This window comes from Rhineura floridana, chromosome 9 (assembly GCF_030035675.1).
Source record: "Rhineura floridana isolate rRhiFlo1 chromosome 9, rRhiFlo1.hap2, whole genome shotgun sequence".
Taxonomy (NCBI): domain Eukaryota; kingdom Metazoa; phylum Chordata; class Lepidosauria; order Squamata; family Rhineuridae; genus Rhineura; species Rhineura floridana.
The window spans coordinates 70,901,081-70,917,352 of NC_084488.1; the positions used below are offsets into that span (position 1 = coordinate 70,901,081).

Here is a 16,272-nt window from a genome sequence, read left to right on the forward strand (position 1 = left end):
CTATGAGAAGAGAATACATAGTGTGTAGTCAAAACTATTTCACCATACATTTCCTTAGGTAATCAAATTCCATTGCAGAATGTGTTTTTTAATTTTTGCATATACCATTAAAGGCTCATTGCCGTACAATTTAAGACATAGGTGGGGGACTTCAAACCTGAAAGGTAAATTCAGTCCTCGAGGCCTCTTTATCTCAAGACTTTCCCCAAGCCATGCCCCTCCTCAGTCCTGCTCTATGCCCTCCTTAAATGCTTTTGCCTGGCTGGAAAGTGTTCCTGAGCTGTGATCATTCCTCTTGGTTGCTTGATAGAGAGATGTGCCCATATAAGCCTCTGACTTGTGACTGCAACCTTTGCAGGCTTCATGGACATCTATTATTCTGTCCTCTTTTTGCCTCTGAACCCACCCACCACCTGCAGATGGTCCCCATAAAGGAATGTGGCCCTTGGGCTAAAAAAAAGTTTCCTGCACCAATTTAGAATGCTGGGAGCAGAGTGATAGATCTTAATGACAAAGAGCAGCCTCATCTGTAATCTCTTGGACTCTATGAATCCTGAATGATGAAAACTTTCTTAAAAAGTGGCAATGACAATTTTAATGATGTATCAGAGAATCTCCTAGGTATTGCAGCTTTAAACAACTGAATGCAAGTCATAGAGAGGAAATGACTATGAGGCTAGAGCATTTGGCAATGGAACATATATGACATACATGTTTTTCATATTTGGTTTTATAGTAAACCAAATATAAGAAAACCTGTGAACATAAGAAGAACCCTGCTGGATCAGGAGCAAGCTTAAATAGTTTTTAAGTAACATAGGTACCACATCTTAAAAACACTTATTCAGCTAGAGCTTTTTTAATTTTAATTTCCCTATACTTGATTGATTTGTTTCAATGTTCCTTGACTGAAAAAGTCTGGTTTAGATGTAATGCTAATAGAATTATGAAAATTCATAGCATTATGAAAATTTGCTGCAGTCAGACTCAGGCTTGCATGCTCCATCCGGTCCTGTTCTCCTACAATGTGGCTATGTGGAGTTCAGAAGCTTCCATTTTAGGTTAAATGCATTTTGCTGTGTCATCAGAACCTGGACAAACTGGATAATCCTAACCAGTCTATGGTTAGTTGAAAGAAACCAACTTCAAACAAAAGCATATTAAGATTAACCATAGTTTAGGGTTTGGATGATGTGCTGAACTGTGTGGTTAATGTAAAAGAAATGTCAAAGCTTCCGATTTCCTCCTTGTGGCCATGCTAGAGGAGGAACAGGAAGGGGGAGTGTGTGAACCTCAGGACAGTGAGCATTATTTTATAATGCTAATCCATGGCTCAGTGTCATGTCCAAACACAACCAAATTCTTGATCTAAAATTGCCCATATTACTCCTTCAAGACAACACTGATTGGCTTTTACTCTCAAAGCTTTTCTCAGCTTGTCCCTTTATGCTCTTTAAACAGATAGTTAAGTCCTTTCCTTAAGGTTTGCTTTGGGTATAATAAGACTGTGCATGCACCAGCTGTTTTTAACATGATCTGTATCTGGATGCAGTGTGAGTAGGTGTTATAGTACAGCATTGTTGGAATTAATCATTCTAATTAAGGCTCAACTTTCAGTTTTACATGCATGTTAGTGCCTAATTAAACAGGTGCTAACTGTAATGCAACATGTTCTGTGTTCATGAGGAGTAATATCTCCCAATATTCCTAATATTTTTTTCAGCCATTTCCCTAGTGCTCAGCATGGCAATGTTTTCCTTCACTACAACCCAGTTCGGATGAATGAGAATGCACTGTGACATGCCTTTCACTTGTGCTCTTCTTCCTTCTTCCTCTGTGCATGAGGGGAGGAAATGTAAAGCTCCTGTTTGCAGTTTGGAATAAATGCAATTTCCTGTTACATCCAAACACAAGAACCATGGTTTGTACAAGCCACAGTTAATTAACAAACCATGCTCTGAAACCACTAACTTTCACAATTTCCTATATTTAGACGTAATAGGAAATTGCACTTTATTCTAAACTGTCAATGGAAACTTTGTGTGCATAGGAGGACAAAGGGAAGTGGGAATAGTGTCAGGAGAAGCTAGCATGATCAGTCTGTATGTGGCTGCCCCCTGTGGTGATAGCATTCTCTGTGAAAAGCCTTCCAGACTAGGGTTGCCAGGTTCTTGGCCTGAGACTGATCCTGTATCTTTAGGAGAAGAGAAGGTCAGCCAAGTGCAGGTTTTCTTGCAACTCTGGAATGGGAAAAAACACATGGTAGAATTCTCCCTTCCCCCTGCACAACTTTTAAAGATACAGAAGACTTCTTGGTTGCCAGGCCTGGCCTCCAAGAGGTCTTCTGTATCTGTAAAAGTTGGGGAGGGGGGAGGGAGAATTCCACCTTGTGGTTTTTCCCATTACAGAGTTGCAAGGACACCTGCACTTGGCTGACCTTCTCTCCTCCTAAAGATACAGGATCAGTCTCAGGCCATGGACCTGGCAACCCTATTCCAGACTGACCCAACAGTCCACCGCTGAATCTTTCTAGAAAGAAGAAATAATAAAGACCACCCTTTTCCAGCTGAGCCTTGTTTGAACAATAAGGTCTTATTCAGCTGTAGCATGCCGGGTCTTTCTTTTTAATGTAGGTTAATAATAAGGAGAACAAGATAACTTTGCTTGAAGAACATTGGCTCGTAGCTTGTTGTTATGTGTCTGTAGCTGCCTTCTGGGCACCATTTCCAATATGTTTACCCTTACATGTTTGTTCTGATGGTACTGATGCTTGCTGAAATATAATGTGGCTTGTAGTACTGAATGCCATGTAATATGTGCAACACCTGCAAGACTTTAGGCATTATTAGAAAAAAAATCTTAGACAAATATTAAGAGTGCTGGTTAATTGTGTAGTATAGTATTGTACAGTATATATTTAATTATATAGTATATATATATATATATATATAATAAAAGTGGCAGTGGGGATAGACAGGATCTGAATGATTATGATCCTTGTTTATTAAATGTACTACCTTTGCATTCAGTACTTCAGTATTTGTTACTTCTTTATTTATGTTATGCATTAGCTTAACTGTGTGACATTTATTGCAAACTTGCAGTAGCTTTGTTGGAAGTTAATGGATGGTGTTCACTTGGAGCACACAGGTTCAAGAAAGGGAGGTGGGAAAGGAAAGCATATACAACAGTCACTATCTCCTTCTATCTCCTTATTTATCTGCCTTTGGTGTCTTCTTTGTTTAAAGTCTGAGCAGCTGATTAATAACCTTTATTTAGCATGCTTTTTGCAAATGTATTTGTCTCGTAGATGCTGATGTTGGTAATCTGCACTATTCGTAATTGGTAAATATATTTTTTAAATCTGGTTTTCAGGAGAAACTCAGCACTTTAAAGATGCATTTGTTGGGAATGCAGCCAGTGTCAAGGGATTGCCTCTTGCATTTTATTCAGGAATGTATGCCTACTCAGGCTGGTAAGTTGGATTATACTGAAGGGGTGTTTGATCATTAAGTTTAATACGCTGTTAAATAAATCCCAGGCAAACTGGTGCCATTTTTAAAAACTGGAGTACAACGGCAGCCTGTGATATAGACATTAAACCTGTGAGATAAATACCCAAGTGCTCAGTCATAGAGCACATACTTTGCATACAGAAGGTCCAAATTCAACCCCTGGCATCTCCAGGTAGGGCTGGGAGACACTCCTGTCTGAAACCCTGTCTGAAACCCTGGAGAGATGCTGCTGGTCCATGTAGTAGACAATACTGAGCTAGATAGACCAATGGTTGGACTTGGCACCTCTGTTGCAGTGCATTTCTACATGTGTCTTTTCTGACATAAGCCCCACTGAATTCAGCAGGGCTTATTCCAGGAAAAGTAAACACAAGATTGCAGCCTAACGGATGTTTCCCATGATGGGGTTCCCTTAATATTTTCTGGGAGTTGTTCATATGCTCTAAACTTTGCTGAAGAGCCTAATTTGGTGGACAGATTGATTTTGAAGATCAAGTAACAATTGTGTTGCATGCCATAATATGTTATATAAACAAATAAAATTGGTTTATACTTTGCTTTTGTAGGTTTTACCTCAATTTTGTTACTGAAGAAGTGGAGAACCCTGAAAGGTATGTTCCTCCCCACCTTTTAAAAATGATCGTAAAATTCTTGCTGCTCCAGAAAATACATGAATAAACCTATACTCTATTTCAGATTATCTTGCATGCTGGTCAGGTTGCTTTCTCCCTGTAAATACAATGTCAATTTGAATGTGTTGCTTGAAATTTTGTTTTTTATTTGACCTGACCCAGGTAGAGTCAAAAAAGAAAGTAGATCTCTAGAGTTCAGATTCCTCCCTTATAGCATGTGAGTAATTCTCTCTGGGAATCATTCAGTGGATGTCACTGAATGATGTCCCTGAATGAAGATCAGGCTGTGAATGCAGATTTTAAGGCAGATTTTTGACTGCTCAAATATTGATTCAAACTACTAATAATGATACATTGTGCATAGGTTGGCTCAGTCTTAATGTGACCGCACTAAGGCCCATTTTAAACACACCATGTGGAATACACTCATGTAAATGTTCTATGTACCTGCTGCCTATTTTTAAAAAGCAACATATCCACCAGGCCAAATGTTAGCAGTCTGCAGCCTATGTGGAATATAGCCCAATATATGCAATAAGAATTTAGACATTAGCTGTGCAGAACACTGCAGCTGCAATCTTATGCATACTTATCTGGGAGTAAGTCCCACTGAAATAAATGGGATTTATTTCTGAGAGGTGGGGAACTGGAGGCCCTCCAATTCAGCCCTGACCTTTCCTTCTTGGCCCTTCTCTGTTCCCACTACATTGACCTCCACTGTTTATTGTTGCTCCATGGCAGTCACCACTGCTTGCCTTTTCTGTGGAACTTCACTGCTTGCTACATCTCCAGTGCCCTACATGCTAGGTTTCCATAGGGCTGGACAGAGCCATCTGCTGTCCTGTGCTGGTGGCTACCGTTATGGTTTGGCCCTCCAGTTCATGTAGGTGGATTATATGGTGGCAGTTAGTGTATAATCTCCATGTTATCCCATCACATTGGGTCAGGTTGGGCATATCTAATCCTTATCTGGCTGTTTAAGTCAAAATAGGTAGGACCTAGCAAAACAAGAGTCCAGCTGGAGTTTGACAGAAGCTTAGCTGCACATATGTATTGTTGCCTGTCTTTTGTTAGAAAGCCATTCAAGTACTATGATGCATTCAGCTGAATGCTATTGAATAGAAAATAAAGTAGAAGCAACTGTGTTTTAATTCTGCATTTGGAAAAGTATTCTCTGTGTGAAGGTTGAATACAGAAGAAAATAGTAAGAATAGGCAAACTTGCATGTTCCCTTGTAAAAAGGGAGATGTTTCCTTTAAGGGATATTTGGGGAAATATCCCATGTAACTGTTTACCATGATGTAACTTTCTAATGGGTGGGGTTAGTTACCTGGCTTCCTCCTCCTTTGTCCTGGGGATTCCTGAATAATCTCCATTGCTGAGCTTTTTACCTCTGGGGAAGGCCGTATGGCAGATGCTCTCCTCAGAGCATCACTACTAAAGACTAAGATGGACTAAGACTTCTACTTTTTCTTTCATCTAAGCTAAAGCCTATGTTTCTGAACATATGGTCGTGAGTAAATATTCTTTATCTTTTACCTAAGAAGATTGTGTCTGTTGTTATTTGTGCCTAGGGAAGGGTGTGGACTGGTTTACATTCTCACTCTGCTGCTTGCATTTATATCTCTGCTAAGAAATAGGACCATGAAACTTAGTTCCTATTTCATTTTATATTTTTAAAATACCAAACAAAAATTTTCTCAAGATTATTTAATAGTCTTAAGCAGACTACTCCAGTTACTACTTGTGATGCAAACAGAGGTCTTTGTAGTAGCAGTAAATCTGAAATGTTGGCTTCATTGTAGAGCCCTGAAACAGAACCAGTTAAATCAAGTGGTGGGTAGTATTTTCAGTTCAGATTCTATATGCACTAATGGGAAGATGCAGGGTAATATTCTATCAGCAAATCCGTAACCAAATAGATAGAATTTTTTTCTAGTGATAAAGAAGAATGAAGTTCTTGTCCAACTTAAGTGAGGGAAAAGCACTTGATAATTCAACAGCTTTGTTCCAATGTCCAATCAAAATCAGCACTAGTCTTTTTACTGACTTCATTCATTTTTGGGTGTCTAATGCTGAACAACTGGAGGCCTACAGCTTGACTATTTGAACAGGCAGTCTTCGAGGCTCACAGTCACAGGCATGTTGTATCGCAATCTTGTTTGCTTCGCTGTAGGTGCTTTGTTTAAATCTTCTGCAGAAGTTCACACTGTAGAGGACCTCTTGGTAGAATTTCTTTGTGAAACCATTGCTGTTGCTGTAAAAAGGATGCTAATTCTTCCAGATGGGTAATTTGTAATATTTTGTGAAGAGCTATAGATGCAAATTACTGCCTGGAACAAGAAAGTGTATAATGAATCCTTCTGTCTTGTGCTGTGCCAAAGTAAATGTTTGCTTCAAAATCAGTCACAGTTGTATGTTTCCAGGTGCACTTCACCATGTAGAATAACTGGCAGCTGGTATTCCTATAATCAGTTCATGCTCACACAGTGATAATTAACCTTCTGCAACATGTAGGGTGACAGCATGCCTGAAAAGAATTATGTGGCAAACAGATATTTATTTGCAACTTAAAAGAGTAAATCCCCATGGCATAGGGATATGTTGATCAGTAAATCTGGCATAAGGCTATGTGGAATCATTTAAAGAATTACAGTATATCTATGTTCCTTTTTTTCTTACTCATAACCCATAACCAGTGCTGCATCTATCAGAATACTGGCATATTGGGAAACCTTTTAAGACTGCTGTCAAAGTAGCCCTACAATTATTGTATTTTTACCTAATGTACGGTTTAGACCTTCCTCATACCTGTGTTACAACAAGCATAGTGGAAGGACCAGCTCCTTTGAGTTTGTTTCATGGGGTATAGGGATGTGGAAACCATTACTGGATTTTTCTTCTGCGATATATGCCAATCTTGTCTAACAGCAAGGGAAATGTAGTTTCCATGAACTGATTTCAGTACCATAATTTAAAAGCCATTGTTCATACCTGGAAAATATATTTCCTGTGACATTAAAAGGAAAATGGAACACCATAAGCTACAGCATATGTACTGAGCTTAGTATCAGGTTGTTACCTGCTTTTGTCTGTTATAGTGAGCTCTCCGTAAGCATGGGAGAAGCTGGTATATAAACTTATAGGTGTATTTTCCACAAAACATTTTGTTGTAGAAGAATGAAGAACATTGGCTACTTTGAATTCACAAATTAAGTCCAGGTGCATTTGAGGTTCAATAAATGACTACATTTAGATTTGGGTGCTTTGTAAAAGTTTCACAAGGAACATGCCACTTTGGTATCTTGGTATTTGTTAATTCCTCGTTTCTCATGTGACATGAGCAAAGAAATCTAAGATAATTACATAGAAACATAGGAAACTGTTTACGTAGGAACATAGGAAGCCAGACTACTGGTCCATCTAGTTAAGTAATGTCACCACCGACTGATAGCGGGGTTTGGACAGAATCCTTCCCAGCTCTACCTGGGATGCCTGAACCTGGGACATTTTGTTTACACAATATGCGCTCTGCTAAGGAGTTACAGCCTTTCAATTAAATGAATGAAGAATACAATAATGAAATAATTTAATGAAGTGAATGAAAAACAAGCTATCCAATAATAAATTATGCAAACTGTTAATTTACATAATGAAATACATGAACTACCAACTTAGAAGCATATATCTTCTACACATTTTAGGGCATTTTTTTTAAAGATAACAATAAATTGAGACATGAAACCTTCAAATGGAAATTTCACCAAAGTGCTGCAAATATTTAGCTATAATGTTGCTGATATAAAAGAATAAGGGCATAAAAATAAATAAAATGAAAAGACCCAAAGGTAAAAAAGTTCTTCATAGCTAAAAGCTCTGGAAACATGTTTTCAAAAACTCCTTTGTCAAAAAGCCCTGTTAGAATTTGTGGTAAAATATGTATAGAGTAATTCCTTGTTTAAACATGAAATGGGTCTTTTGAAAGTTTGCAGATGTTCTGTTTCCATTTGTTAAATAAGTTTGAGGCCACCCAGGTGATCAATCATTGTTTAAAAAGTTACACTGTGCAAAGAATGTATTATTGAGATGTATAGTGTTTGTAAGCCTACTCTCAGATTGATAAATCATGTCTACTGCCTGTTGGAATACAGAGAATGAATTGCTTTGCTATGACCTTGGGGTCTGAGATTAGTCAGTTTGTCTATTAGACTTTTCCAGTGTTCTTCTCACTTCATTTATTCCTCCTGTTCTTTGGAGCCAAGATGCAGCAGACTTGGAGCAAGTTGCCAGGCTTGATATAATCAGTCATGTTGGGAAAGCAGAATATCAGAATGGCCTGAATAATCTTTGTGGTTTTTTAAATATCAGATTTAAATAATCTGAGTGTCTTATTTAATTAATGCACTGTCTGCTTCCGATTTATATTAATTAAGGTCTGAAAGTCAAAACATCTTGACTCAATGAGAAATGAAAAGATGAGGCATAAGACTGACGATATTTCTAGACTTAAGGAAGGTGATGCCGACACAGATAAATGAGAGGCAAACAGCTTCCCAAATGTCACAGCGCATCCAACAATGGTGGATTCCAGCCTTTTAAAGTTTTTGGCATGCTGCTATTTGATGTACATTCATTCCTAGTTAAATCAATAACTCACATGCTGCTTTAAATATCAAGTCTCATAGGTCTAACTTTGCTCACGCGCACTGAGCTCTCTTGAAAGGTGGGCAGTGCCAGAATGGGAACTGTTGGGTGCTCAGTGTTTTAGAAACAGCATTTAGTTTGGAGCCTGACCGGTAATAGATTGCCTTTAGAAGATTTATTCATATTTTGGGGACGTAAAGTTTGATTACGACTTCTTTTGAATATAGGGGCCTATGGCGAACAAGGTTACTACTAGTCAGGATGGCTCTATACTATTTATTTATTTATTATTCAATTTATTAGTCGCCCATCTGGCTGGTTGGCCAGCCACTCTGGGCGACATACAAGATAAAAACTGTACATTAAGCATTAAAATTTAAAACATAACAATAAAAGCCTAACCCATCCTAAAAGCTTTCCTGAAGAGCCAGGTCTTCAAAGTCCGGCGGAAGGTCATCTCAGAAGGGGCATGACAGAGATCATTCGGGAGAGAGTTCCATAGGGTGTTAGCTGCATGTTTCTGAATATAAATAGCTGGGGAAGTGCAGCAGTAGAGGGCTATTGCCCTCATGTCCTGCTTGTGGGCTTTCCGGATGCATCCCTGAATGGCCACTGTGGAAAACAGGATGCTGGACTAGATAGGCTTTAGGCCTGATGCAGCAGCAGGGCTCCTATGTGAAGGGATGCAAATAAACAGGGATGGCTCTGCCATGCAACAAGGTGAAGCAATCTGTTTCAGAAGGCAGGAACTGATGCAGTAAGACTTTTTGAACTGTTGTCCCCAAAAAGGGGAAGGTGCCATTTGGGCTCCACCTCAGGCACCAAAATGTCTTAGCCCAGCGCTGCAAATAAATCTTGCTTAAGAATAGCACATTGGGCAAAGAAGTACTACAGCAGTTCTAATTGGAGCCATGTCATCACATATTTGATGGATGTGGGGGAAGAGGGTGGAGCAGTTTAGTGCCTAATTTCTATACACATGCACTCAGCTACGGGACGCTCTCAGTAGCAAGTGCTGGAATGGGGTTGCCAGAAAAGAGTAGAGTGGCCAAGTGTCCTACTGTACAGAGGACAGTTCTCTAATTTGAAGGTGTCCTTTACTTGAGGGCTATAGGGAGAGGATAAGCCTTGAAGTTGCCCATCAACAACAGCACCTGGTCAGCAGACTGAGCAGGTACATAAGTCACCTGGTGATTTTCCTATTTTGGGGAGATGTGATGTATTCCTATGTAAATTATAGTAATTTCTAAATTTGTGTCTATAAATGTCAATATGCATATTTGTGCACTACTTTTCCTCCTTTTTGGATTTTGCAAATCCTCTTTTTTTAGCAATGCATAACTGGCTGCTTGAGAACAGAGAAGGAATATTTTGTCCATTACTACTTTGCTTAACATTCTGCCTTTTCTCTACTTACATCCACATCATTCACTTAAAACATGTTTAGAGCACACTTAAGGCACATGGCTTTCCCCCAAAGAACACTAGGAACTGTAGTTTGATAAGGGTGCCAGGAATTAGTTCTGTGAGGGGTAAGCTAGAGTTCCCAGGATTCTTTGGGGGGAAGCCATGACTGTTAAAGTGATTTAAACATGCTTCAAATGTATGGTGTGGACATAACTCTGCTTCTGTAGACATGCCTGTTTGGGGGCACAGTTGTAAAATTAATAACCTTTAGCTTGGGGACTACTGTAAACATTGCAGAGACCACAATTACTGCTTGCAAGTCAAACTTTAAGGGCGTTTCCCTTGTCTGAGTCACTCTTGGTTGCCGCCTCCAAGAGGTCTTCTGTATCTTTAAAGGTTGTGGAGGGGGGAGGGAGAATTCCACTTTGTGGTTTTTCCCATTACAGAGTTGCAAGAACACCTGCACTTGGCTGACCTTCTCTTCTCCTAAAGATACAGGATCAGTCTCAGGCCATGGACCTGGCAACACTATCTTCAACTCTTCAGACCTCTCTGCAGTTTCCTGTGACTGCCTCTGAGGAATTTGTCAGATATTGCCACTCTATCTTCAGACACTGGCTCCTACATGGAGGTCTGTATGTATCCTCACCCAGCTAGTAAAGTGAGATGTCAGCTCACTATAGTGAGAAGTAGTGTTGGCAACAAACTCATACAATAGAAAAGACTAAAATTCCCCTTGTCACAAGGCAAGACCACAGTAAACCATAGGAATAAAGGTTCCCTATATACAAGTACCTGCAGAGCAAATCGCTCCAGTCACATGCTAAAGAGAAGCGAGCCAAGACTTTTTAAATGTGTCAGTCACTAACCAAATTAATTTGAGGGAAATTCTTTTCAGCCTCAGATAACACTGATCATTCAGACTTGGCATGTGGGTAAAACTTATTCACTGAGACTTTCCATACTACCCTTTCACTTTCTTTGTTCAGTTCTCTCTGAATGTAAATAGTGATAGTGATAGTGAAACTGATAGTGATGATGATGATGATGATGATAATAAATGAGGTAACAATCTAGTCTTGGGTTGGGGAACCTTTGGCCCTCTAGGTGTTGCTGAACTACAAATCCCAGCATCTCTGACCATTAGCCATGATGGCTGGGGGAAATGAGGTTGGGAGTCCAACATCTGGAGGACACCAAGGTCGCCATTCCTGATCTAGTCAAAGTTAACTTTCTAGATATTCTAAATGACTATTCCCTAGACCAGTTGGTTATGGAACCGACCAGAGGGATGGCAACTCTGGACTTAATCCTCAGTGGGGACCGGGACCTGGTGCGAGATGTAAGTGTTGTTGAACCGATTGGGAGCAGTGACCATAGTGCTATTAAACATACATGTAAATGACCAATTGCCAAGAAAATCCAACACAGTCACATTTGACTTCAAAAGAGGAAGCTTCACAAAAATGAGGGGATTGGTAAAAAGAAAGCTGAAAAACAAAGTCCAGAGGGTCACATCACTCGAAAATGCTTGGAAGTTGTTTAAAAACACTATATTAGAAGCTCAACTGGAGTGCATACCGCAGATCAGAAAAGGTACCGCCAGGGCCAAGAAGATGCCAGCATGGTAAACGAGCAAAGTCAAGGAAGCTCTTAGAGGCAAAAAGTCTTCCTTCAGAAAATGGAAGTCTTGTCCGAATGAAGAAAATAAAAAAGAACACAAACTCTGGCAAAAGAAATGAAAGAAGACAATAGGGGATGCTAAAAAAGAATTTGAGGAGCACATTGCTAAGAACATAAAAACCAACAACAAAAATTTCTATAAATACATTCAAAGCAGGAGACCATCTAGGGAGGCGATTGGACCCTTGGATGATAAGGGAGTCAAAGGTGTACTAAAGAACGATAAGGAGATTGCAAAGAAGCTAAATGAATTTTTTGCATCTGTCTTCACAGTGGAAGATATAGGGCAGATCCCGGAACCTGAACTAACATTTGCAGAAAGGGATTCTGAGGAACTGAGACAAATAGTGGTAACGAGAGAGGAAGTTCTAGGCTTAATGAACAATATAAAAACTGACAAATCACCGGGCCCGGATGGCATCCACCCGAGAGTTCTCAAAGAACTCAAATGTGAAATTGCTGATCTGCTAACTAAAATATGTAACTTGTCCCTCGGGTCCTCCTCCGTGCCTGAGGACTGGAAAGTGGCAAATGTAACGCCAATCTTCAAAAAGGGATCCAGAGGGGATCCCGGAAATTACAGGCCAGTTAGCTTAACTTCTGTCCCTGGAAAACTGGTAGAAAGTATTATTAAAGCTAGATTAACTAAGCACATAGAAGAACAAGCCTTGCTGAAGCAGAGCCAGCATGGCTTCTGCAAAGGAAAGTCCTGTCTCAGTATCCTATTAGAATTCTTTGAGAGTTCTCCCAATGGAGGGCTGTAGAAAGTGGAGTCCCTCAAGGATCGGTATTGGGACCTGTACTTTTCAACTTGTTCATTAATGACCTAGAATTAGGAGTGAGCAGTGAAGTGGCCAAGTTTGCTGATGACACTAAATTGTCCAGAGTTGTTAAAACAAAAAGGGATTGCGAAGAGCTCCAAAAAGATCTCTCCAAACTGAGTGAATGGGCGGAAAAATGGCAAATGCAATTCAATATAAACAAGTGTAAAATTATGCATATTGGAGCAAAAAATCTTAATTTCACATATATGCTCATGGGGTCTGAACTGGCGGTGACCGACCAGGAGAGAGACCTCGGGGTTGTAGTGGACAGCACGATGAAAATGTTGACCCAGTGTGCGGCAGCTGTGAAAAAGGCAAATTCCATGCTAGGGATAATTAGGAAAGGTATTGAAAATAAAACAGCTGATATCATAATGCCGTTGTATAAATCTATGGTGCGGCCGCATTTGGAATACTGTGTACAGTTCTGGTCGCCTCATCTCAAAAAGGATATTATAGAGTTGGAAAAGGTTCAGAAGAGGGCAACCAGAATGATCAAGGGGATGGAGCGACTCCCTTACGAGGAAAGGTTGCAGCATTTGGGGCTTTTTAGTTTAGAGAAAAGGCAGGTCAGAGGAGATATGATAGAAGTGTATAAAATTATGCATGGCATTGAGAAAGTGGATAGAGAAAAATTCTTCTCCCTCTCTCATAATACTAGAACTCATGGACATTCAAAGAAGTTGTATGTTGGAAGATTCAGGACAGACAAAAGGAAGTACTTCTTTACTCAGAGCATAGTTAAACTATGGAATTTGCTCCCACAAGACGCAGTAATGGCCACCAGCTTGGATGGCTTTAAAAGAAGATTAGACAAATTCATGGAGGGACAGGGCGATCAGTGGCTACTAGCCATGATGGCTGTGGTCAGAGGCAGCATGCTTCTGAAAACCAGTTGCCGGAAGCCTCAGGAGGGGAGAGTGTTCTTGCACTCAGGTCCTGCTTGTGGGCTTCCCCCAGGCACCTGGTTGGCCACTGTGAGAACAGGATGCTGGACTAGATGGGCCACTGGCCTGATCCAGCAGGCTCTTCTTATGTTCTTATGTTCTTAACTACTTCACCAAGACTGCAAGCCTATCACTGCTTACCTGGAAGTAAGTCCCATTGAACCTGATGGGAGTTAATTCTGAGTCGATATGTATAAGATTGGATTGTAAGGCCTATTGATTTAAGTGGGAGAGTTAAGCAGGTATAGATAAAACCCTATAAATGTCTTTAACAGTTTGGTTTACTGTTTTCCAAAAAGAAAATATTACTCTTATCTATTGAGCATATAAACCAAATATCAGCTGGATATAACATGAATTATAAACTGCTCTTTAATGAACAAAATTATTTTTTCCTTTTCCAGTTACCTATTGAAATGTTTGATGAAAGGAGCAAGCTATTTTTTTCTTAATGCCTTTAATATAAGGGGCATTTCCATGCATAATGTGTTAAATATTCATGCTACCCATGAGCTATCATCAAATATATATATTTGCCTTTTTAACTTCTTTTTGAGACTGCAGTGTCCTCTCTTAAGGTACAAAGGGAGTACCTTTTGCTTAGTTTGTTTGTGTGTGTTGTTCTGCTTCATATATGCATAAAACTTATATTTGGCTCAAAGTCAATTTGTTCATTCCTCTAAGGCCATAATGCCAAGTAAGTGGTGCAGAAATGGTAGGATTACTTTGTAATATTTTATCTTGAGGTAATCAAAAGTGACATACATTAATCCCTCAAATGCTATTCTAAAGCTCATTTGCTCATGTAAATGTGAAAGGTGTCCAGGTATCTTCAAATAAAATTGAAGGGCAAGGCTGTGTCAGTATTTCCTTCTACTTTTATTCAATACAGATTATGGTATTTTAGGTTTTAATATAATGATCGATATAACCAGGGGTGTAGTCATCCAGGGTCTTGGGGCAGGGGTCTTAGACCGCTTACTTTTTTGGGAGCAGTGTCCCAGCAGGGTCTGTATGTCTCTAGCATCCTATGAGCCAATCAGTATGAAAGGGGAGTGTGTTAGCCACTGAGAAGAGTCTTCTAACATGCTTCCTTGTCCTTGCTGGTTGGAGCCAATGGAGTGAAAAGAGGTGAGTCAACTACTGAGAAGAGTCTTCTCAGTAGCTAACATTCTCCCCTTTCATGCTTATTGGCTACTAGGGATGTCTGTTGTGGGAGAAAGCATTAACAAGGATCTCATTCTCAACCCAGCAGCAAGAAAAGGGGGGAGGGGGCACGGTTGTGAATAACATGAAGAGACCCTGCACTTCTGAATTTGCAACTACCCTACTGGATATAACTCGTTTTTTATCAAACAAAACAAAAGCAAAAAGCTTTCACATAGATGTTTTAATTTAATGTCCACTGTCACCTAGGTGGCACACATGGAACTGTCCTAAACCATTATATGACGTTTTATCAGAGCCCTAGACTCAAAAAAAAAGGCGTGGTTCAGGCGAAATCATGGCTTGTTTAACAAACCATGAGTTGTCCCATAGACAATCAAACAAACCATGGCTTGTTTCTCTAAGGCTTGTTTTGTTTTTGAGCTGTTCTTGCTTTGTGCCTTTGTAATGTGGTGATCATATGGAGTAGGATGGTCAAACAAACCATGGTTAAGGAAAGGTGCTAGTCTCACATATAATACCAAGCCATAGTTAAAATAAACCAAGGTTTGTAATTAAAAACAAACCATGGATTCAAATCATGGTTTGTTGACAGTAAGTATGCTACAGTTAAGCTTCTGGGCAGGGCTCACATATAATGCCAAGGCATGGTTTAATAAAGCATGGCTTGGTATTATGTGCAAACCAGGCCAACCTTTGTTTTGTTCTGTTTGGTAAATGTAACATTGTTATATATATTTATATACTTTATCTTGTTTTATAAACCTTTCTAAAACACCTTTTAGCTCTAAAAAGTGACTCAAAGTGGTTTACAACAACAAAATACTTAAGAAGAGCATCAAAGTCACAATAAAACAGTTAACAAGGCCATAAGTGTAATTAAATAAAATAATAAAATAAATAAATAACTACTTCTAGATAAACACATTAAAAGTCTGGTGGAACAAGAATATCTTAAACACATACCTAAAGGACTACAGAGAAGGGGCTAGTCTAATCTCCCTTTGTAGGGTGTTCTTCAGAGCGCTGCCTTTGAAAAGGCCCTATCCCACTTAGGGCTGGCCCTTCCACTAGGCAGAGTGAAGTGGCCACCTGAGGTGGCCTGTTTTGGGGGATGGTAATTGATGAAAATGTGGTGTTGGATACAGAACTGTGTGTCCCTTACAGCCTGATGTGTGTCCCCTAAGCTAGAATGCTGCCCTCAGATGTAGTGGAGGATGCTGTCCTTTCACCAGTGTTGAAGTAAGATTTAACTGCTAATCCTGTACATTGCTTTTGTACATGGAATGAATGGGAGTGCCATCTAGTTTTGGCGGAGAAATTTGATTCAGTTCACATTTAAAAGCAAGGCTACCAAATTCACACTTTCCAAAATAATATGCAAACCAAAACACACCCCATTATTTGAGATTCACACTTCTCTGAATTTTGCAAGAGTTTATTTATTTATTTA

At 39.6% G+C, this 16,272-nt stretch overlaps 1 protein-coding gene across 3 annotated transcripts in view; it reads left to right on the forward strand.

Moving 5' to 3' along the window:
* The window catches only part of SLC7A11 (solute carrier family 7 member 11), an 87,567-nt gene that overhangs the window by 25,936 nt on the left and 45,359 nt on the right, over positions 1–16,272 (forward strand). For all 3 annotated transcript variants that reach the window (XM_061584983.1, XM_061584984.1, XM_061584985.1), the window contains 2 exons: positions 3,376–3,475; positions 4,082–4,126. In XM_061584983.1, the coding sequence (XP_061440967.1) occupies positions 3,376–3,475; positions 4,082–4,126 (145 nt within the window). The remainder of the gene's footprint in view (positions 1–3,375; positions 3,476–4,081; positions 4,127–16,272) is intronic.